The sequence below is a fragment of the Onychostruthus taczanowskii genome, unplaced genomic scaffold (assembly GCF_017590055.1).
Source record: "Onychostruthus taczanowskii isolate IOZ18803 unplaced genomic scaffold, ASM1759005v1 scaffold19, whole genome shotgun sequence".
NCBI classification, from domain to species: Eukaryota; Metazoa; Chordata; class Aves; order Passeriformes; family Passeridae; genus Onychostruthus; species Onychostruthus taczanowskii.
Window position 1 is genome coordinate 1,835,767 of NW_024499128.1, and position 24,336 is coordinate 1,860,102.

At 37.2% G+C, this 24,336-nt stretch overlaps 1 protein-coding gene across 5 annotated transcripts in view; it reads left to right on the forward strand.

The window, feature by feature from the left end:
• The window catches only part of RBFOX1 (RNA binding fox-1 homolog 1), a 1,146,709-nt gene that overhangs the window by 1,118,059 nt on the left and 4,314 nt on the right, over positions 1–24,336 (forward strand). The window contains exon 12 of one of the 5 annotated variants that reach the window (XM_041401524.1): positions 12,911–12,963. The exons of the other annotated variants lie outside the window; for them this stretch is intronic. Coding sequence (XP_041257458.1) covers positions 12,911–12,963 — 53 coding nt within the window. The remainder of the gene's footprint in view (positions 1–12,910; positions 12,964–24,336) is intronic. 5 annotated transcript variants of the gene reach the window in all.

Below are 24,336 nucleotides of genomic sequence, written 5' to 3' on the forward strand. Positions count from 1 at the left end.
GAGCTCCATTTTCTGTTTGTATAAAAAATGATGCCCAAAGAAATTGAGTACCACTGAAGCAGTGACATATAATGGAAACAATGCTTCATACTAATTTTAAAAATAAGGAAAGCTTAATTTTTTTTGTTACCACTCATATCCATTATGAATTGCAGTGTTCCATATTTGAAAGGCTTCTTAATTCAGGAGATGGAAAGAGGAAATCTTGAGATTGGAGACATGTTTCGGTAAATTAAAAATAAAGGTTAACAGAAAGATTTGGGACTGCAGAATCAATAGACCAAGTCGATTGATAACGATCAGTGTGAGCGGGCTCTATTTGAAGAAATGCAATGGTATCCTTGTTTGTCACAGTTGGAACTGTTGCTGGAAATAGGCGAGGAACAGATATACAGGGGAGAATCAGGTGGCAAGGAAATACCATTAAACCAATCAATGCAAACCCCAAAGTATTTGTCAAGACAGAACATGTACTCCTAAAACCAATTTCACAACAGGGGTAGGCCTGGCAGATCTCCCCAGTCATTTTTTAGGATCACAAAACAAAACCAACAAAGAAACAGGTACATTTTTTTTTTTATTTATTAAGTAATACAATCAGTGGATACAACTTCCGAATTCAATTTTTATATTGTGTGATCTATCATATATTAAATTGCATGTACAGATTTGAAGGTCTTTGCAGAAGTGGATCAAAAAAATTACGTTTAACTTGCCAAGATGTAAAATATTTCTGATAAGTTTTCTAATTAGTAAAAGTCCTAAAAGGGGACCTATTGGTCTAAATATATTCATCAGTCTCGAACTTTCCTGGCAAACTCTCTAAACTGAGCATATTTGGATAAAATAATTTTAAGGATGTGCAAAAGACACTAAATCAGATATCAATAAAATGTTTGTACAGCTCTTATTCATCTTTCACGGAATATAAAAAAAAATAGTTATTAGATTTCTGTCCAAGTCTGAAGTAAGAGAAACTAGCAAGGTCATCCAGTTTTGTATTCCTGAGGTAGAAGGAGTCGGAGCATGGCAGTGGGGCGTATTGTCATTTTGTCATTGCATGTTCACTTGGTGTTGCTGGTATGTCTGTAATGCTGTACTGGATTTGACAGATCCATCACATAGCTCAGTGAATGGCTTGCTTGAATTAAGCCTATGGGCAGACTTATTCACATTGATTGGCTATTGGTTTTGTGTTTTATGATTTGATTATTGCATCTTCGATCGGAGTAAGAGAAATGTTCCTTTCGCGCACATGAACGTTGGCAGCGATATTTATGCGAGTGTGTCTGGGAGTGAGAGAGCAGAGCCCTGCCAGGAGGGAGGCAGCCCTGCCTGAGAGGCAGAGCCACAGCCTGTGCTGCTCGCTGTCCCCTGCAGGGCGCAGGTGTGTTTATACATGGATGGTGCTGTATCCATATATACACACACATTCCCATCCATCGCACACACACTCGCGCACACGGACAGAGGGTGCTGCTCTGAGCACCATCCCCTTCTCTAACACCCAATGTAAACCTCACTCCAGACTATGGGGACATTCCCACTGGCCTCTTTGTTGTCTGGGTTAATTCCCTCATCACTGGAAGCTGACTCTTCTTTTTTTTTTCTTTCTTTTTTTTTTTTTTTTTTAATAAAATAAGGCATATTCCAAAATATTTTGCATATAACACTTTGTAGTAAAAAATATGTTTTGATTTTTTTCTTCCCACTATCAATTTGTGTTACATGTTCTGTGGTTATACCTAGGGCTTTATGAAATTTGAGAGAGAAGGTTTTATCATATGGAAGTTATATATCTTCCAGATCTTAAATCTTACTCCTGATAAAATCCTGATATTCTGATAGTTTACATTTTTTACATGTCTATGTGAAGCATTCAGTTTTTTTAAAAAAGTAGTGTCTACAGGAATCCTTTAATATATTTTCCAGTTCACTTTGGGCTAGTAGCTGAGAATAATACTTGGTATTTGTGCTCAGGTTATCCTAAAATAGAATAGGTACAGATTTGATTTAATAGTAAACATGCTCATTAAATAATGAAAATTTAGAATGAAGAGTAAAAATCCACAAATATAAATTGTGAGCTTCTATAGCTGAGGGGGGTTTTATTATATTGTGGACTATATTATCTTCTATTTTATGATTAAACAATGAAAACCACTATATTTTTATTCAAATTATTTCTCTTGTTGAAGATTGCTAGAGATATATACTAAAAATTAAGGTTTTGATTGCATATAAAATATAATAGCGTCTTGAGCTAGAATTTAATTTTCCATTAAATAATTTTACAGAAGCATAAACGTTTTAAAATCTAGTACCTCATTCATTTCATGGTTGTACCTTCTTAGATTAAGGATAAAGAGCTTCTCTACACAGTTTTAGATTCTAAAGGAATCAGGTTGAAAGATTAAAAAATTAGAATATAGCAGTAACTTTTCAACTTCCAGCTGGAACCTTCCAACATTTGTGTATTTTGCTATCCTAGTGAAATCTTAAATGGAAAGGTTTGGGGGATGATCCATAAGGAGGAATTGTACAGCCCATATTGTAGGCTCCTCAAATTCTGACGGTGTAAAGGTTCAGTTAGCACCTTGACTGGCTACAGAGGTTGTGCTTAGCTTTTCTAACAGCAACATACAATATATTTAACACTTCTTCTGCTTAGGTTTGATGTGGTGATGTTTTATTGGTCTAGGTTGTTTGTTTTTTCCCCCCCTGGACAATCCTGTATGGTAGCTAAAGCTTCTTTATTCCCTCTTATTGCACATAAAAATAAAATTATTGGCTTGGCTGTTACAGAGAGGTAGTGGGTTTGGCCATGTACCTGTTAGAAATCTATGCCTGTGTGATCTCTGGCAAACTAGAGGATCACTGGAGTCATGTTAATGGTTGATAATCCATTTTCATCCCAGTTCATTCAGAGTTTGGGGGATGACTGGAGTATATGACTCATGGTATAACCATAACAGTACCTTTCAGTGAAGACCTAAAAAATAGAAGTGGATGAATACGAATAAAGAAAATGCTATAGGGAAAAAAAAAACAACATCAAAGCATTTGAAATTCCATGAGCAGGGACTTTAATGTAGTACATTTTGACAGGAATTTCCTGAAATGAAAAGATGTTGCATAGAGTACTTTCCAATCATTGAAGCATGGTTCATTCTGAAATATTGCAGATATGACATTTTTGGGGGAGACTCAGTGAGTCACATTAACATAGGAAATAATTTCAAACAATTACATTTCCTAAAAACATAATCTTCTACCAGTTCTAGGAAGCTGCTGTGATGTTTCGATACATTCCTCTTCTGGGTGGAATTAACCTGTTTGCTGGTACTCTGAAGGCTTGATTCACCTGTGTGTAGTTTGACTATTCATGCAATATCCAGGGACCTGCTAAGACTCCTCCACCAGTTCAAAACTGAGGGGCTACAGTAGTGAAAAAGCTTAGTGTTACTGCCCAGAAATAGGGCAAACACCAATTATGAAACTTCTGTCATGTCAGAGCTGTTTTCATTCATACCCTGCTTCTACTTCTCTTACCTTTAATCCCCATTCTCACTCCTTGCAGTATCAAGGGCTATTTTAGCAATCCCCATAGACAGGGAAAGGCTTGGCTATTTCTGTGAAATCTGCTGTGACATCCATGCTGGAAATCACGAAGACAAAACTGGGAGAGAAGGTAGAGGTAGACTAAAGCCCAGATTTTCATACCTGGCTTCCTGATGTGCTCAAAGCTTAAGGTGCTCAGTACTTTTGCTGCCAGGTTCTTCTTGAACGTAGGGAGAGCTGTTAAAAAAAAAAAAAAAAAAAAAAAACAAAAAACAAAAAAAAAACAAATCAGCGTACCTATTCTGACATTTACATCTCAGTTTCTCAGTTTCAGTATCCTCTCTTGGTTTATCTCTCCAGCCTATGTCTGGTTATGTAGCCTGACTTTTAACTTGGGAGTTCCTTATTCTAATGTAAAAGCTCATAGTAAATAGCTGTGATTATGATTATATTAATTTGATGAATTTTCATTCCTTTTCTCTAAAAGGAGGAAGAAGAAAGGACTGGTTAACATTTTTACAGCAGGAATTATCTCATTACTAGCTCATAAAAACTTCTTTGCTCTTAGAGGATATTGGAAGAAAGTGCGACTTTAAAATTTTTCAGTGTGGTACTCAGCAGACTGGATAAATACGGAGTTGGGGAGTTGCTAAAACATTGATTCCTGATCCAGCAGACCAAAACTGTTACAGTCCATTGGGTCACTGCCTGTGACATGATAGACCATAACAGTTCCTTTGGACATGTCAGTGGCTAATTACACACTCCTCAGTTCTCAGATCATTGGCTTGATAGACCACAAAGAGGCAGATTAGAACGAGCTCTAAGTGTTGTCAACCTGAGTGCTTTAAAACCAAGGAGGAATTAAAAGCACTGTGCAAGAGGAAGACAGAAGATAAAGGAATGAAATGTTATTAATAAAACGGGGATGCCATGGATATAGTCTGTATGGATTAGTGTAATTTGCAGTGTGCTCTGGCAAGGTGATGAAGTATTAGAAGAACAAACTTTAAATTACAATGTTGATGAAATTAATCAAAAAAGAGGCAATTTACACTCTTGCATGTTTTTACTGTAGTGTTTCACACTTCTGAGGAGCCTAAAACATTTGATTAGATATTTAAATAGATTTTTTTTTCTTCATATTCCTTTGGGCTTGTTAAGCTGCTGATACTCTAGGAGCCCACCTGAGGCAAACATCAGATTGTAAGAATACTGCAGGAGTGGGAATAGAATGTTTATCCATATATCCTAAAGAAATATTTTTGTGGAAATTGCTGTAGGGTGTTTAATATACATGCATTAAAAAAAAAAAAAAAAAAAAAAAAAAAAAGAAAGAAAAGTAAGGACTTTGTGTAAACCAAACATGTACCAGCTTCTAAAGTTCGTTTTGTTTTTCTTGAACGAATTCTTAAAAAATCCTGGCAAGGTTTTCATGTATATGGTGTTTTAGTTAAAATATGAAAATAAAATTGTGCTGTCAACTAATTTGTAAAGTCATTCCAAACTTAATATAATGTTAAGGGAAAGAATTGTTATTTATAATTGCTGAAGTTTATAATTATACCTCTGTATGTTAGGAAACTTCTAGTGCATAAAATGGTGGCTACTATTAACCCGTAATAATTGGTATGAAATCAGAAACAAATATAAAGTGTGTTTTTGAGGCATTATTTTAAGGATGCCATGATATACAAAAAGATCAAATCCCCCAATTAAATAAATGGATATTTGAATGTATTTTAGTGAATAAAATACTGATTCTTTACACAAGGCTGACTTCAAAATGCTCTTTGCCCTAAAGGGAATAAACAATATGTCCAAAATACAGTAATAAACAAAATTTTGAAATATAAATATTAACACTGCAAATATAGCCTTAATTTAGCAGTCCTGGATCATAATGACATCGATTTATGTTGCTGACATGGAGCACTTCTGAAATAGAATTACTGCACTACTTCCTCAAGTATTTAATTTAAGTGCCTAGACTGTGTTAATCACAGTAAAAGGCCAATAATTTTAGAGCAGTTCTGCCACTGAGATCAGTATGAATTCTGCTACAGATTTGTGTGGTATTCAGAATTTCACCTATTAGGTTTAGGTTTTACTTTAAAATGTCCAGATTTACTAAAAAATCATGTGTTCCTTTTGCAGTTGAATATTCATCTTTAGACTCTGTATATTGCATTATTAATAACAAATAATTTCATACTAGGTATAATATATTGAATGATTATACATCAAAAAATTCCACTGATGCAGCAGGTGATATGAGTTAGACCCCAGTCTATTCATATAGCTCTGATTAAAAATAAAAAAAAAAAAATCAGGAAATAAAATTTGTAGGTCTAAACTATGAAAGGTGAGAGACCTACAGATTTTCCCACTGGTTGTGATGCAAGATATTGTCCACATTGTGGCAATATTTTAAAAATAAGCTTTTTCTTTTTCAACAACACTACTAAGTTGGAAGGTTACATCTATTTGCTAGACATTTTCTTTACACTGACTTTGAGGGCTAATGGAAGGACAGAGGGTGTTTGTAACCGAGGCACTGCCATGGCAGAATCATTGTGCCCACCCTGAGTCAGAGAGGACATTCCTCCAATCTGCCTTACAGCATCACTTGTGGACTGTGCTAAAAGGAGTCTCTCTCTTGCAGAATTTGAATGGGTTGTTTAGCTAGTTCACCATCAGGGCTAAGATAAAAATGCCTGCCCATCTGCTGGGGAAAGCCTGAGATAATATTACAAATTATGAGAAAGCACCTTCTGTTGACCATTTTTCCCTTTAGGTTTTTAATCCCTTTAGGTTTTTTGGTTGGTCAGTTGGTTGTTTTTTGTTTGGTTTTTTTTTTCTCTGAGTAAATGAAGTAATGCAGGCATATCACTGGGCTTGGGGATGCACATTTCCATTGGTGTCCAGAAGAACTGAGGGTTGTTTTTTCTTCTTTTCTTGAAGGCATGTTTTTTGCAATTGCAAAAGTACTTTTTGGTATTGAAAGAAATTATTTCTGGTCAAGAAATTGTGTGATTGGTAGCAGGACAAAACTTAATGAGAGATTTTGTTTCTTTTCTCTCTCCTGCTGTCTTTGTCACTCTGAATTTTGGTAGAGACATCCTGTCATTGGCTAAAGCCCACAGAAATGTCCTGTACTGAGCACACAGAGGAGGCAGATGAGAGCAATGCAGAGGTGATGCATGTGGCAGGGCAATGAAGGGCTGGGCTGAGCTGCCTGGATCAGGGCTGTAGTGCCATTTCAGACCCCCTGGGACACAGGAGGGACCTGGGGGGGTGAGGGGGACACAGCACCTTCTGCAGTGGCAGCTGAGCCCAGGCAGATGCACGAGGATGAGCTGTAGTGTTTTCTATGCAGCAGCAGTTATAGAAATAGCTGCATTTGTTTCTTTTGAGTCAGGGTTTTCCTCTGTCCGCTTCCCAGGCCTGCCTCAAAATTTCAGGAAAGATGGTCAGGAATGATGGGTGTAGGACAGCATTATCTTGTGATGAGGAAAGCAGGGGACCTCAGTTAAAGCCAAATATCCATGTCTTCTTCTCTTGGCATCATCACTGGTTAGGTTGAACAAGGAATTCTGGAGAGGAAAAGAACCTAACATTGAAGAAATTAGTTTAATAACCTTCCTAATGCACATCAGGTCAAACAAGTTACTCTTAGTGTTGTTGAAGCTTGATACTGCATGAATTATTTATAGTTTTATTCTTATTTCATTTAATATATCATATAGGTATGGCTGTGAAGTTGTTTAGTTGTCTCTGTGTTGTGATTCAAATGCTATGGGTACAGTAATGTACTTTGATCTTACAGTAATGGGAATATAAAGCATGATAATAGCAAAATCAACCTTCTAATTATAGTTATTATGCTAATATTAAAAAGTTTAATTTCTTTGATAGCCTTGATATTTAAATTTAGGACACCAGCAGGAGAGAGTTGGGAAGGACTTAATAAAATTATTATAAAGGGGAACTTTGTCCATCCTTGAATATTGCAGAAACCATTCAAAGAGCCAGCAGTCAGCTTTATTGAAATTCACAGTGAAAAAGCCCTCAACATCAGGGTCCTTATAAGAGCAGCAAAGTCTTAGTGTTTAGAGCACGAAGGAAATCTATAATAGCTTAAATAATATAATGGAGAAATATACAGATGTACCACATATAACTGCTGGGAAAACCCTTGCTGCACGGGGTCCTTGGGGAATGTGATCTGGAGCAGCTCCAGGAGGGGAAGTCAGTGCTTTTGGTTAAGCTGCAGCAATTTTACCAGCTGAAATTCTGATCTCTGAGTGTAGCCATGATATTTTATGAAAAATCCTTTGCTAGGATTTTTCTCCTATCCTAGCTGAGAAGCCCCAGAAAAGAAATGTAAACAATTAACTATCTGATGGCTGTGGAATGTGGTCTGGGCATTGTTTACCAACAGGTGCATCTGTGACTGGTGCATGTTGGTTGTTTCTAATTAATGGCCAATCACACTCAGCTGGCTTGGACTCTTGGAGAGTCATAAGCCTTTGTTATCATTCTATTCCTGTTCTTTCTAGCCTTCTGATGAATCCTTTTCTCTCTGTTCTTTTAGTGTAGTTTTAGTATATAATTTTAATATATCATAATATAATAAATCAGCCTTCTGAAACATGGAGTCAAGATTCTCATCTCCTCACACAAAGCATCAGTTATATCAGAGTTCTAAATACTGACTTTGTTTGTCAATCCCATGGCAGCCCTACCAGAAAAAGTCAACTGATTAAATAATAGTTTAAACCTTCCCACTGTAGCTTCTGTCCAATGTTGTGTTTGCCTTCATCCTAAATTTTGATGTTCTGGGGCTCTGCACTGTTTTCAGCAGTTGCTGTATTTTTGGGTGGGGGTCTGAACTTCTGTGTTAGGCAAAATTTAGTTTTATGAAGTTTGTCAGCAAAGCCAAGGAATTCAGGTCTATGAAGAATAATCATTGTATGTTAGTGGATTATAATTTCAAATTTCCTAGAGTCAGTGTGATTAATTTCTTAAAATCCCCTTTGACCTCTAGTATTCCATTTTAAGGAAGCTCTGTGCTGCTGAGGAGGAGCGATTGGAAACTTCTGGGAGTCATGGGCGAAATTAGGTGTGTGCCAGAATTTTGTTCTCAGTCATATTCTGTGTGAAGCAGTGGTGAGAAGTCTGAGTGCCGCCCAGCATTTTAGGGAGAGGAGAGGGCACACAGAACACTCACTGGCCCCGAGTCCTGCATAGGTGTTTGAGCCCTAATGACCCGAGTTTATAAATTCCCAAACCTGGGAGCTCTGTACACCTGAGGAGCAGCAGGACCAGTGGCTGCAGGAGAGAAAGGGGGTGGGAGGCTGGTGCATTTGGAGGAGTTGGGGACTAGTGCAGACACAGAGGAGCTCTTCCTTCCCCAGGGTGGGATGACTCCATGGAAACTTTTAGAGGAAGCACTCAGGGTAGCAGTTTATTCTGAGCTTAGGTTGGAATTGTGTTTCATGATAGTCATAAAAAAAAAAGTGTGTGAGACCCATTCTCTGAATCTCTTTCTGTCTTCCACTTCCAGGTTCTGAATTTTCCAGTAGTAAAGTGGGCAGATCACTTATGGGCCAGGTGTTTCTTCACAGAAGTACTTGTGTACATTAGACAGCCATAGAAAGGACAAGGCTCAGGCTTCAGTGATTAGAGAATTTAAACCCCTCAATACATATAAAATCTATATTCTATAGTATGGCATGTTTTCACCAAACAGTTTCAAGAAGAGAGAAAGAAAGCATGTAATGTATGGGAAATGGAAAAGGTCTGCTGGATAGAAAGAGCAGGTGCCAAAAGAGAGAGGTTTTTGTCAGATGTGGGGCCCTGGAGGCACATGTTTGTTACTGCCAAAGGGACTACAGGGAATGGAGCAGAGGAAATTACAACATATTCAAACCTTTGAAGATGGTGTGATGCAGGTTCAATAACTACCCCAAAGGAAGAAAGCACATCTAAATCACTTAATAGTACTTCTGTTGTCTTCCCCTTCTGTTCTTGTTTGAATTCAGGATATATATCAAATGTTTAAACATTTTTTTTTTCAAAATATAAAACCATCTTTATTACCATACTGGTAAAAAATGAGTTAGTTTTCAATTTGCTAGAAGAGATAAAAATTGATATATAGGCTTGAGAGAAGCAGTAGTATGCAGAGTATGCCCTTGGGAAGTAGCTGCTGGGAGGGAACCCAGCCATTTGGAGTCCCAGCAGCACATTTTCCTGACCCACACTGTCTGGGAGACATCAGAGAGCTCAGACTGCCAAAAGGTGCCACTCCTGCACTTAAAAGCTCTGCACTTAGCCCAGGGTGTGAGGATCTGGCAGGTTGGATATATCCAACTGCACCTTCAGGTCAATGTATTTGTCATCTTATCCTTTCAGGTTTGGTTGTTTTGGGTTTTTTTTCCCCTATCTCAGTCAGTAACAACTTTTAAAATTTTATTTAAAAAAAAAAAAGTTTCTTTTGTTTAAATCTGTGTTCTTTTACGTCTGAAGTATTAACCAGTGAACAGTAAATATTTGGTTCTATACTTTCACTGTTAATACACAAATTAAATTATGGAAGTGATTCTGTATCTTAATTGAGCGGGGCTTATTGTATAATAAAGTTGGGTCCGCTTACAATTCCTGCACCTTTTTGAATAATTTAAAGTGTAGCAGTGATGAGGAACGCTAAACCAGCCTAAAACACATCATGAATTTTCATCATATCTTCCTTGTGAGATTTTCAAGCCCTGTATGCTCGACAGAGTTAGTGCAGAGAATTGCTCTTTAAAGGGAACACTGCACATTGGCAGGGGGCTGGGCAAGGTGAGCTGTGCTTTGCCCCCTCTGCTCCCCACCTGCTTTGGGACAGAAGGGATCTGGAGCCCCACAGAGCCAGCTTCACCCCTAAGGGCTCCTTTTGCAGGCTCTGGCTTGCCCACACAAAGGATTAACCCTTGCTTAGCCGTCAGCTGTGATATCTGTGATGTCTCTGATGAGCAGTTTCCCCTTTGGGTCTATGTAAACAACAGGATGGAATTTAGCTAAATAAATCTTGCCACTGTAAGAACATTGAAGCCATCAAAGTGCTTAAGAATTTCTAGGAATTGCTACAAGAACCGTGTAATTAGTTATAAAATATTGAACTGCTTGTTGGACTCCAGCCTCTAGTCTTTTCATTCTCACAGTTGCTATGCTGACCAATATGTAGCTTCATACTTTTAAAAGTTATGTGTGGAGTTGTGAAATTAATTTTACCAAAGCAGAATAGTTTCTTTCTATGAAGCAATATAACAAGAGATGTTTATAGTAGTTGTTTTTTTTAAATAGGTATCACTTTGGGTTTATTTAATTTTTTAATTCGTTTTTTTCACAGCGATTAGTAAAGACTTGGTTAAAAGAAAAAAAAAAAAAAAGAGAGTAAGATTTCAGAACAGTTTAAATAATATTTTTCATTCCAAAGGACAAATTACATTAGTGTTCTAGGGTCTTCCTGGAGGTACTAACCCAGCATATTACCCTTGCAAGTAAATCTGTATTTTAACATCTGAAAATAGAGACTCTGGCTAAATGTTCCACTGTTCCGAACAGACAGGAACAAAGGAGCTTCTGAGTAACCACTTTAGAGGCAGTTTTTAAGGAAAAGTGATCTTTTCATTTAGATGAGAGGGCAGTTTAACAACGTCATAGAAATGAGTCAGAAGGATTTTCTGTAAAACAGTAGCTGGTAAATCTGCATTGCTACTGGCTCTTTTAGGCAAGCATCTAACTTCTCCTGTCTGTAGTTATCACAGAGATGGTAGCAGTAAATACAGTGACAAATTATGCTACCTATGAAATACAGAGTAGCTCTGTATTTATAATGTAAAATGTATCACCCTTTGGTTTCTTAAATTCATGTATTTAGCATTACTTGTTAGGCAAATCTCATTAGCTCCTGAAACTGTTGCAGATGACAAAATAACAGCAAAGCTATCAATTGAACTTAATGAACAGTTGAAAATGCAAGAATGTACAATTTGATCACTAAGCTCACACTAACAGACAGTGTCAGTATTTCTGCTAGGGCAGAGGCAGTGATCTCCTTTTGGACCTATGCAATCCTGTCCCTGCTGTACGGATTGCAGATTCCTTATTTTGTTTTGGATTTATTTCCCCCCCCCCTTAGAATGTGAACCTCTAAGTAACAAGGTTCACAGATCTCTAAATGAGAATTTCAAATCTCTTGATACATCAGAGGTGAAGTAATAGAAATAGATTTTGTTCCCTTAGGGCTGAACTCCTCCAGGTTTTGTTGCCCCTGAGGGACGTTTGCTCCTGCGTGGTTTTCAGCAGGATCCTCAGCACTTAAAGCTTGCAGAGCTGTTTTCCCAGGCAGTCCCTCGCCTGCATCCTTTGGCTGCTGGTTGTTAGGCTGGCATCCAGGCTGTGCAAAGCTCAGTGTCAGGTTTTTGCTGTGCCTGGCTGGGAGGAAACCACACCCGAGTGCGAACTCTGCGCCAGGGTTCATTAATCCTGCCCAACACAAAATTACCCCGAGGCAGCTGTCTGTGTGCTTATAAAGGCATCATTCGATGTTAATCCTTAAACATGGTTTCCACTAACCCAAATCCTGGTTGCCTTAGATTTCAGAAAGGACGAATCAGGATTTGTGCCATAATGAAGTTTTCTGCATTTTGAAATACTAGTGCATTTAGCGGTTCTCTTTTTATGTTACCTGGTTTAAAAAAGAATTTTGCAAGAGAAGGTTTATATTAAATTACTCATATCTCTAGCTTACTCTCCTAAGATTCTGCAAAAGACTTTTCTATGTATTTGGATGACAGTATATGAGAATATACTATGTCATTTTTTAAATAAATAGCAGAAAAAATAATTTTCTGATTGCAGTCATATTAGACATAGAAAAAGCAAAATATTTTAATTTCACTATCCTCCTTTCAGATGCACAAAGTAAATTGCAATTTAATTTTTTTTCAAAAGCGCTTTTTACATATTTTGCAGTAGTGCCCTTTAATATTGTTTTATTTTTATTAGACATTATTAGATTATTCATATTGACATATCTGTAACACTAAACATGAAGCTTCCAATGCAAGAGTTTGTACATAGTCCATATCCAAATGTCACCATTATTTCATTTAAAAGACCCCAGCATGTCTACCTCATGATCCTTATAAACTCTATAGTACTCAACACTTTTTCTTGCTACATTCATTAAAATTAAGCACCCTTCCCCTACCCCATCTGTAAACATCAAGTCAATTGGCAGCTAGCACATTTCCCAGTCAGCAAGCAGTATTGTGAATTTTATCTTCTCTTGCAGAAATCAATTCGTCTTCGTTGCAGCAGATGAAATTTCTTGTAACACCTCTGCAGGTAACAATCATTGATACTTCTTGATGCATCCATCCAGGTCTCAATATCCTTTTTCACATGCTGCATTTAATCGTAAGACAAAGCATAGGAAAGTCCGTAGTGTATAAATCTTGGGAATAGTTTAATGAATTTATAGCTTCAGCCTATAGGTTCTGCCGTATAAAAGCCATTAGGTTATTTTGCTGACTTTGGTGTTTTGTTTCCAGTTGAAGTATGGTATGGCCTAGTGTGTAAGGATATGTTAAGCCTTCTGATAAAAGCTTCAGGACTGTGATTTTCAAAAGTCAAACCAAAGAGAACTGATGAGAAGAGCCAAGGCTTAGATGTGTGCAGGACATTGTAAGTGCTATAGATGTAACAATTTTCTTTTCAACTCGTTGGGGGCAAACGATGCCCACAAGGGTATTGCAGACCCTAAAGCACTCACAAAGTCTATCCTATGGATGAGATAGTGGGAGAGAGGGTCTGTGCCTTCAGAGGATCGCTCTCTAGTAAGTAAAAAGTCTCCATATACTATCATGTTGTAAGCCATGGGTACAGAAGAATGAACAATGTTTTTAAAAGGTTTTATTTATATTTTATAAATATATTAAATGTGTCAAGAGGTTTTCTCTCTTTTAAGCACTAGAGTTTGAACAAGCTTAGTCTTAATTCAGGTAAGGATGGTGTTATGTTGCTACATAAGAAATCAAAAGGCTAAAATAAATAGTAATGGTGCCGGGACTTATTCTGTCAATAATGTTGTGCAAAAAATCAAGTTCATAGAACTTCTCATATTGAAGGATGTAAAGGGTATATAGTGTGAAATCAAGTGTTGGTATTAAGAAGTGTTTGCTGATAGAGTTTTATAGTAGCAGAAATAAATGAAAGGTGACAAGATTTCTGTTTATGCAGTGATGATCTACATAGAAACAAATAGAGAACATTTATTTATGGAGAAGATGACCATAGATAAACCCAAAATATGCTAAAATTGTTGTAATCTCTGTGCTAGCTGTAGCATTTTTGGTGGTAATCTGAAAAGTTCTTCTGTAGTAAAACCTGATTTAACATGGATTTTTCCAAGTCCTATAAATTATGAAGTAAATACATTTTGAGAAGCCAACATTTGTCACATTCTTCATATCACTCAACTTGGATTTTGGCTTTGGTTATTTCACTTGAGCTTCCTGCTCAGCTCTTCATTGAAGTGAGCTGTGGTAGGGAGGCTGCTAATTTGTAAATCTAAACTTTGCTAAGTAAGAATATTTATTTTAGCAATTTTTAAACTTGGAATTCTTGAGTTAGATATGGGGTTTGTGGGCCCAGTTTTGCAAAGTGAACCCTTCTAAGAAATAATTCTTGTTCTAGTAAAGAAATTTTTCTCTCTCAATTCAGGCACAATTTAAGTGCCCAAGACTTTATTACAGGTATTCCATATATGACTTTTTTAGAATTACAATCAAAAATATAAATTTCATTTATCAATGCCTTCAGTGAACTTTACACAAAAAGAAATGGATCTCTGTGTGTATTTATTAAAACTTTTCAGTTTACCAGTTGATTACCTATGTTGAATTGATTCAACAAAGAGGTATTTTTGCTAGGCATGATTTTGAGCATATGATAAACACCTCCATCACAGGTGACTGTAGGTGACTTTTTTTGCACTAAATATGAAGGAGAAAGGTGATGAAAGCCTGTACCTGCTGTTTCTTATATATCTAAGTTTCAGTAATAAAATCGAAATGACTTTTGGCTTCATAAAAATGTAATTCTCCAGCCCATATTCCTGTGAGTCAAATTGCTAAAGTTGAATTTGGTCTTTTGGATTTGTTAGTTGAATTCCAACTATTTTTATTATCTGATGTTTTATGTTTTAATACATGGAGCAAACATAGAGATACTTTGGGAACCCAAACTAACCTTCCTGTGGTTTTTCAGATGCATGCAAAACACCTGCATTATGATTTTCTAGTGCTGTTTTTAGTGCTCCTAAGCTCAATTACAGTACTTCTACTGTGTTTGTAAAGTTGATATCAAGTGAAGATACATATAAATATGCTCAATGTTTGAAATGTGAGTATTTGTATGTTTGTATTGCCTCCTGTAAAGGATGGGTGTGTTTGTGGATTTCAAATAGTAATATATAACAAGTAAAGCTTTGGTTGGAACTTGATCATCAATTGGAAATGGGAGGTCTTGGGTGGTTCTGCTGGTAATATTCACTCTTTTCTTCTCAATCCTTCATCATTCCTGCCAGAGGATACTTAGCCCTCAGCCACATGGTATCTTTTTTTTATTTGGGAATAAAGTAATCTTGAGTAGGTAAATGTGTTAATGAGTGATTTGTGTCCATAAACACATTTCTATTTGTGTATCTCTGTCTGTTCTTGAATGCACATTACAGAAGGGAAACCTCCTCAGCTATCTGACAGAGGGATCCTTCCATGGGAAATTTAAAAGCATTTCACTCTTCATTGCATCCAGTGCATTCTGAGGCTAAAAATAATTACTGTTCAGAAGAGAAGTTCTGCACTTCTGGGATAGATCTTCTCTGGCAGACATGATTAAAGGGTTTGCAAGCAGATCTGAACTAGAACAGAGACAGGGAAACTATAAGAAACTCCTCTTGGTTTGATGATGGAATTTTAACAAGGATCTCTGAGGACCTTCCTTTGCAAATTCCTGACTATAGTTGCACTAGGAGAGAATTAATCCTGGGGTTCTTGTCTGATGGGGGCAATGGGCAGCTGCCCTGTCAGTCTCTGGATAAATTAGAATGAGACCCAGAATAAACCTGTGGCTTATTTACATGTTGGCTGCAGAACATTGTTCATTTTGCAGCTTTAGCATTCTTAGTGAATTTTTCAAATCACTGCTCAATCTATTATTTTTTTTTTCTCTTTTAGGTTTTGTAACATCAAAATTCATAGTTTGGAAAGAAAAAGCAATTTTAGTGTCTTTTGCAAGTGCATTCTCAGATGTACCTGCAAATGACATTTTATACTTTTTGTGTAAAAATGGGACAGGGTTATTATTTTATATTTATATTATCTCTCTCTCTTCTTCCAGTTTTTAACTATTATCCAGCCTTTATGTATAAGCAAAAAAAAAAAAAAAAAATCCAGTGCTGATGCTTGCTTGGTATTATTTTTCTCCCAAGTGTATTTGCAGTTTATGATTTTGAAATAACAGAGAGAAAGGCAAGGGTATATATAAAGCTGAATTTGGAATGAAGTATGGTGGAAGTGGATATAACACCTGTCCAATTGTGACTGTATTTATTTACATTTTTGAGCAGAATCAGTCCCAGGAGGAAGGATTCTCTCTGTGTGTGTCTGCATGCAAGCAAAAGAAATGCTTTATAAAGCTTTAGAAGTTGACAGTAATAAATTAAGTTATTGACCTCCATTTGGGGAAAGATACAGTCTCCAAAATAGATTAAACATTTTGAAAGGTTTAACTTCATAACTCCAGGAAAGATGTTGAATAAAAGCAAGCAGTTTCAATAAGCAAACCACGGGGTTTGTGCTATTGAAATATTTGAAGAGAATATTGGCCATTTTTAACAAATGCAATTGCTCCAGTCATTGCAATTTCCCTGTATACTATCATTAACCTGTCAGCACTAACACTGCCACAAATTTAATTCATTGAACAATAGCAAATATGGAGATACTGATTTAAAACAGATTAATGTTTGATGAAGTGCTTAGAATGGCTGCAGTGCCTGTTGTGACAAACCTGCCTCTGCCAGGGTAGGTACATAAAGAATTGCAGCAGGTCAAAATTTTTCCAGACAAATTTGCCTACCTCATTGACCTGTTCATGTGTGTGGTAGGAGATATTGGTCAGATCATACTCTTACAAAGGAATTTGAGAGTCCAATCCAAACTCTTTGGAAAAATGCAGCTTTGGAGGTGTTTCCTTCAGCCTGTTAGAATTACTGTGTGAAGACATATGCTCAGTTGAGAGAGGTCCTTCCCTTTTACTATTGCTGCCAATGGGTTTGACTTCATTTCATGAAGCAGTTTGGGAAAATAATAATTTTCTATGAGATGCTTTTATTATTATGCTATGCTCTTCTGCTAATCAAATAAAAAATAAAGATGAAGGAGCATCTGTATGGTCTTTGTGCTAGTATTTATTTTAGGCTGTACTGCTGTTCCCTGTGAAAAATAGCAGATACTGAAGGTTTTGCTCTGGAAAGACTAGGAAATGTTGCACTAATGCACAAAATTAAACTTCTTCTATAAATTCAAGTGTCCTTTATGTTGGCAGTTTAAACTTGCATTTACTGCTGCTATAAATAGTTGCTTATATGGAATTCCATTTGTCACAGCTTTTACTGCTCTGGGTAGTTGCATGCTGAAGATGTTCAGCTATTGGACCAGTTGATAAAAATCAGTAAACACTTTGATTATCCTCTGTTCTCCTTTGATGAGGTTTGATTAATTCCTTTTTGTCAGCCATGGGAGCCCTGGCTGGCGTGGCTGTCATTATCTGTGTGACAGCTTGCCCGCCCGGCGCTCGCGGTTCTAGGTCAGTTCGCATGGCTGCTCAAATGTGACAACACCACAAGATTAAGGAAAGCTGAGGTCCTGTCATTTGTAAATGGAGGATTTGCAATGTGAAGCTCCTTTGATAACAGAAATAGTGAATAATCTGTGTTTGTCCTCAACAAGTGCCTGTAGGCACGTGTGCATCTCCTGGCCTGGTTTTTTAATGAAGCAATTAGATTGTTTTTTCTCTGGTAGGCTAAAAATAGAGCACATGAAAGATGATTTGTGTGTGTGCATGTATGGATGCCTGTATACAATTCCATTAAATGAGCAAGGATTCAGTTTTAATATCTTGAGATTATCATATTGCAAATAAACATAAAACAACACTATGGTTGCAGAACTTTATATGTGATCACAAAAGGCTGCTTTAAAATTTTATAAATTATGTACCCAGTATATTTATTATTGCACTAGGTAAGAATTTCTTCAAGCTTTATTGCCTCTAAATATAAAAACAATAGTAATAAGAAAATGTTTTACAGACCTAAGAAATGCTTTATTTTCCTTGGAATAGAGTTGGTATCACCTGATGGCAAGCCTCAGATTCCCCAGTGGCTTTTTTTAATGAAGTTCATACAAAATCTAAGCTTCTTGGATAGAAGCTACACAGTAAGGTGGTGGTATATGGAATTCTGTTTGACTTTTGACTAGGCATCAGCTTCAGTTCCCGTCCTGGTGTGAATCCACACAGCAAGACTGAAACTGAATGAGTGTTCTTAAGCTTAGATTTGTGCCTGGGATTGCTGCAGTTTGCAGTTATCCAGCATCAGCTCAGGGAAAAGTCACCTGTGCTGCTGTTTGTTGCCCTTCTATGTTTCTGCAAATTAGTCAGTATCACTCATGTTCATTTAAATGTTTTAGAAGATGGCAGCTCAGCTTTGCTGGCTGCAAACGTCTTACAGATTTTAAAAGAAGATACAGGCTAGCAAACAGAAGCAAAATTAAAACCACATCTGAGCATCAGTGAAACTTCTGCAAAACATGCCTGTCAATTAGTAAGGAAATTAACTGGCCAAACTGAGATGTGACATATATAAGTAAACAGCCAAGAACTAGAAATTCATCTCTACAGAAAAGTCTGCATAGGCTTCTCTACTTTCTCCTTTCAGCAACTTGCAGGAAAAAGTAAACAGTGCTTTTAATATTTCATCGATGACATATTTGTGAAGATCCTTTCATGGAAACCTTTAATTATTGCCCTCTACCCATGGTAGACCCTGGTCAAGTTTCTTATCTGTGAGAAAACCTAGGAATGTGTTAGTAATGTAGTGATAGGGAATCCCTGATGGCTCTGCAGGCACACAGGACTTCAGCCCTGCAGTACACCTTGAAGTTTCACTCTTTATTGTGCTACCTGTTACTTCCCAATTCTTTCTCTGCTCCACATCACAAATCTGTAGCACATTATAGGTCATGGAAGAGGAGGATGCTATGAATAAAGTATGTGATGGTCCTCCCTTGTACAGTGACCTCAGTGTTTGATAGCGTGCATTCAACGCTTGGCAAGGAGAATTTTAGCATTCTTAACCTTTCCAATCAAGGCAAATGCCTGGAAATTGTTTTTATCAGCAGATTTCAGTTTCCTTGATCTTAAGTAAAAACTTCAGAGACATCTTTGCCCATTGTCTTCTGAGGTAGAGAGGGACCTGTTGGTGATTCAGGTGCCTGAAATGCCTGCAGTCCCTTGGTGTTAATATCTAAAATTCAGTTAATTAGTTGTTTGCACATGCTTTGAACACCACAAGCAGACACCATCCTACCACAGTGGGATGAATTTTAGGTTAAAGGGCTGCCCCTGCTGCACAGGTTTGACCCATTGAGCCCAAAATACTGCTCAGCAGTGTGGTGTGTGACTGGTGTGCATAGGGAGGAGCTGTGCTGCCAGTGTCATCTCTCTTGGGATCATCACAGTTCTGTGACCAAGAGAAAGAGCACCAAGTTATTTATTGGAATAATTCTGTATTTATGTGGTATTAAGGCCAGGCAACCCTTGCTTTCCTTGTATTCCTTCCAGAAGCAATTTTATTACTTGATTGTTCAGTTCCAATTAAAGTGGATAAAGAGTGGTTAATACTGGGGAAAAGTTAGAAGGATGAGCTTCCCAGTGTCACACAGGCTTTGCTTGTAATATGGTCTGAAGTAATAATACTTCAGACTTTGATCTGAAGTAGTGACCAAGTTTCAGCTTCTCTCTTTATACCTCTTAAACAGGTTCATAATTTTCTGCAGTTCCTCCAGCAATATTAGAGTTGCAAAAATGGAGGGCAGTTGATAATGATAAGTAAAATAAGTGTATCAAATTATTTAATATTCTCCTTCTAAACTTCTCAAGTCACTTGAGTAAAATGTGTTAAGTTGGTTCATATTTTATGTGGTGAATTTTTTCTTATTAGTTAATGTGTATGTTTTTTAGGAGCTTCTAAATGTCTCCAGTACTGAAGCTCCACTGTCTGTCCCATATGTGTATGGAAATACAGCCATACTACCAAAGAATTTAAAATCCTGAAATGGCATTTATGAGCAAAGAGACACAGACTTCCCCAATTTTTAGAGACTTCAACAACACCTGCTACTGATAACTTAGAGAGATAGAGAGATACTTCCTTTCAAAGGCCCTAACAAAATAAATCCCACAATTTCCCTTTTTAAATTACTTTTTTTTTAAAAAATATGAATGATCAACAAATTATTCTTTTATTTTAGCATTTTTTAGCATTTTAAAGTACTTCAGAATTTTTCAACACTGCTGAAAATTATTAAAGAGATTAAGGCATAGCATAAGTAAAGATCATGCCATCTATTGGTGGATAGCTTATGGTTTACATTTATAGAAGTTAGCACAGCTACACTGGGTTTTTTTCTCAGTTATTTCCCAGGAAGTTCTTTGTCCAGCTATTTAAGAACGAGTGTCAGTATGTTAACAAAATGCTAGCAAGCATATTTTTTCCCATGATGTCCTGAATGCTTGTCCCAGATATAGTGAAAAATAGAGGAGCATACCTTGTTCTAGTTAGTGATGCATCAAAATTGTTCATCAGCTGTGTTGTGAGACAAGAATTTGTACATATTGCTTTGGATACATTGTTTTATCACCCTGTAAAATACACAGAAATGGCAGAGACTATTAATTTATTCACCACCTTACCATTGGCACGTCCTAAATTTCAGTGAGTTGTTTACCTAGAATGATCATTTGCAGTGTAAATTATCACAAAGCATTTAAATGCCACTAATTGTAACGAGAAGTAAGCAGGCTGGCAGAGCAGTGAGTAAGTGAAGCAGTGTGTGTGGGACTGAAGCAGCTTACTGATTTGCAGTGTGACAATATAGTTTAAATCCTTCTTCCTATTTTCAGCCTGGAAATCAGAATCTATTCTGCTAACCTTCTGAGCTTCTAAATTTGGTGTCATGCAAGGGCGTGTTTAAAAATTAGCATTTAAAAAGAAACCCACTGGCTTTAAGTTTAAGCTGACACTGTTCCTTTCCTCTGTGGAAATGAAATTTATTAATCATAATAAAACCATCATATTCTGAAGGTAGAGGTCACTCAGAGGAGAAAAAAAAAAGTCTATTCATCACAGAGGAATTTCAATGCATCTTTTTCCCAGAAAATATCTGAGCATGTGTTCTTTCCCCTTTGGAAATATTTTCATCCATGTTTGTGCTTACATATGTCAGGTGTATTCAGGAGTGTGCAAAAATGAAAATTGTGCAGTTTAATTTTATATATTTTCTTTTACAGAAGATGTGGAAGAATTCCTTTTACATTTTATTTTGTGTTTACATTGGACACATTTTTTAAAGAGGAATTTCAATATCCTGTAAAAGAAAAGCAAGTGTTTGTTATTTTAACAAGAATATAAGCATCACTAATTCTGCAATAACATTTCTATGTTAATATCACAGTAAAAACTTTAGCATTATCATAATATAAATATAAACCATTCTTTTTAAGGAGCAAGGATTAACTTTGGTGACAGTTTTCACGTTAGGATTTCTTTGCAACTCTTGTTTTAAGAAAAGAGACATGGTTTATAGAGAAGGATGAAAAAAGCAGTGTAAAACACTGACAATAAGTTATTGCTGCTTTGGAAAAAGGATAATAAAAATGTACTCAGAAGTCAATACTGGGTTGAAACAGTAATATTTTCATCCTTTGAAATTGCATAATGTGCATGTTTATCCATATTTTCCCATCAGTGGTCAAGATTGCTGTTGAATATTGATATAATAATATTATTAGCAACATGGTATATTACATCAATGTTGTAAACTTGCCAGTTACCTCAGCAGTTGGCTTAAATGTAATAATAATTTAATACAGCCTGTGCCCTAGCCCTGGGTATTCAGGCTTGGTCCTTCCTTGTAAGAGGCCCTTGCATTTGGGCCACTTAATGCCATCCTAGGTGGCCTGTTGGACTTTGTTTGTGAGGCAGTGGGACACAGCCAAGGGTCCTGCAGGAATGGGAGGTAGGATGGAGACAAAATGCAGCCCTACCACTGGACCAAAATGTATGTATTTTTTTACAGATACAGATTTACAGCCCTTGCTCAGCATTGCAGTGATACCAGATAATCAGGAAAAGAGAAAAACAAAGGAAATGTACCAATTCCCATTGATATAAAAGTAATAATCATGGCATTAAAGCATGTAAAATAGTAGTACATGCAATTCCTCTTGCATGTTACTAAGGACATGAAGGAAACATGTCTACCTTTAAATTAATTGTTTTCTCTTCCTAGATGCTTTCTTATCGTTGGAATGAAATTTGGCTGGGAAGAATTATAATTATAATGATATTTAAAATTCTCAGACTTAAAATATTGGCATAGAGCAGTAGTGTCTTCTTCCCTTCAGTGTAGGTGAAACAGACACAAAGGATTCTGTTATTGAGTGTTTCAAATCCCCAAATCGTGTTTGCATCCTAATATGGAGGGTTCCAAGGCTGAGGTTTATGGAAGTTCTTCCTACCAGAGAGGCTCCAGAGTGTGGGATCAGTGTCAAACCTGCTCAGAAACAACCAAACTGCTTTTCCAGCTCAGAGAGTCACCAAGTCCTTTACCCAACACAGACTGATGTGAGCTACTTCCCTTCCCTTGCTTTTCCAGTGGGAATTGCCCATTTCCTTTGTTGGGTAATTTCTAAAGATAGGTGTTCTTAGATACCAAGTATTTAAGTAAAATTGATGTAAAAATTGAATCCCTTACTCATCAATGCTTTGGAAGCAAAAGAGGAACTAATGTATTTCATACAAGCCTTTTACACATATTTTCCTGAGCTTCAGACCAGGTCTTACGGAAAGCAATTGCCTAACACACTTCTACCCCTGGAATTTCATGTATCCCTCTGATATCAGTGAAGACTTTTCTACCCAAATCTAAAGCAAACACAGCTGTGGGGTGAGAGATACAGAGCCCACACTCATGAACTTGGGGTGCTTAAATTAATTCATTTTTAAAGTATTATCCCTTCATAGGAATTTGGATTTACTAAGCAAACAGGGCAGTACAACTGAAGGCATTCAGCTACGATGGTTGCACTTTGAAGTGAAACATCCAGGCTTTAGAATGCTTTATAAGAACTTAGATACTCTTACACTTGCTAAAAATGCTGCACTCCTGCTAGGGGAAAAAAGTCTAATTCAAAATGCTGAATATGAACAACTGTACACTTAGCAATTTGTTCTTACTGAACTGTTTTCTACTTTTTGCTTTTTTTCTATCAAGATGTGTGGTTATGTATTCTTGGAAAAGAGAAAGCATTTGACTTCTGTCAGTGTGTGGCCCTATGTTTGTGCAGAGAGTCAAAGACAGGGATGCTCAATCTGTCTTTTCCATGCTGAGCCCTTTAGCGAGCACAGTTGTCACAGGAGGTGATTTGCTGGATTTCCATATGAAAGGAATGCCTCATAATCTGGGAAATGTTGGCTCAGTGAGATGGAGAATTAAGGATTTATTGTCTATGGTAATTTTTGCTCCCTCCTTGAAGATGATTCTGGGTAGGTGGGAATGTGTAGTTCAGATAATTTGGTCCTTTTCTCTACCTCCCATCCAGGACCCACAGTAGTGGGTGGTGGAGGATTGCATATGCCATGGAAACATTCCTTTCTCAGCTTTCCCTCAGCTGGTTAGCTCAGAATCCACTAATCACATTCTGCTTGTGGAGGAGCAAATAGATGATAATAAAATAGAACAATTGTCCTCTTTTCAAAAAAAAAGTAAGTTTGTACATGTATCTGAAAAATAAGGTAGTTACAGAGAATGAGACCAGTCTGTGGTTACTGTTCACATAAGGCTAAAAAACAATGGCTTTTTTTTTTTTAAAGAGCTATCAAGGGCATTGTTAAACCTTGTTTGCTACATTAGCCCTTGTATTCAAGACAGCACTGTAATTACAAGATTGCTTTTGTTGGTCTATGTGACACCTGAGAGCAAGTGAAAATGGTTTGGTTATGGGAAATATGTTAGAGACTTGCAGTGGAAGCTGTCCCTAGCTGGCACATCCATTTCACTGGTGGTGTTCCCTGTGCTCCCCCAGCCTGGGCAGCAAAGCTCCGTGTGCCAAGATGAGACAGAGCCCAGGGACACGGGGAAAGGAGCTCTGAAGTACTTTCAGCTACAGGGATTTTGTCGGGGCAGAAGTGACAAAAATCTGATTTTCACATCTCTGGCTTGGCCTGGTTGTAGCAGGAACCTGGCCCTGCAGACCGAGGCTTCAGCTGTGCCCCTGTTTTGGGGAGGCACTGTGTGCTGTGCAGGAGGAGCAGGAGTGTGCACGCTCCTGACACCCCGTGCCTGCCGTCGCTCCTCAGCCTCTCTCCTCGCC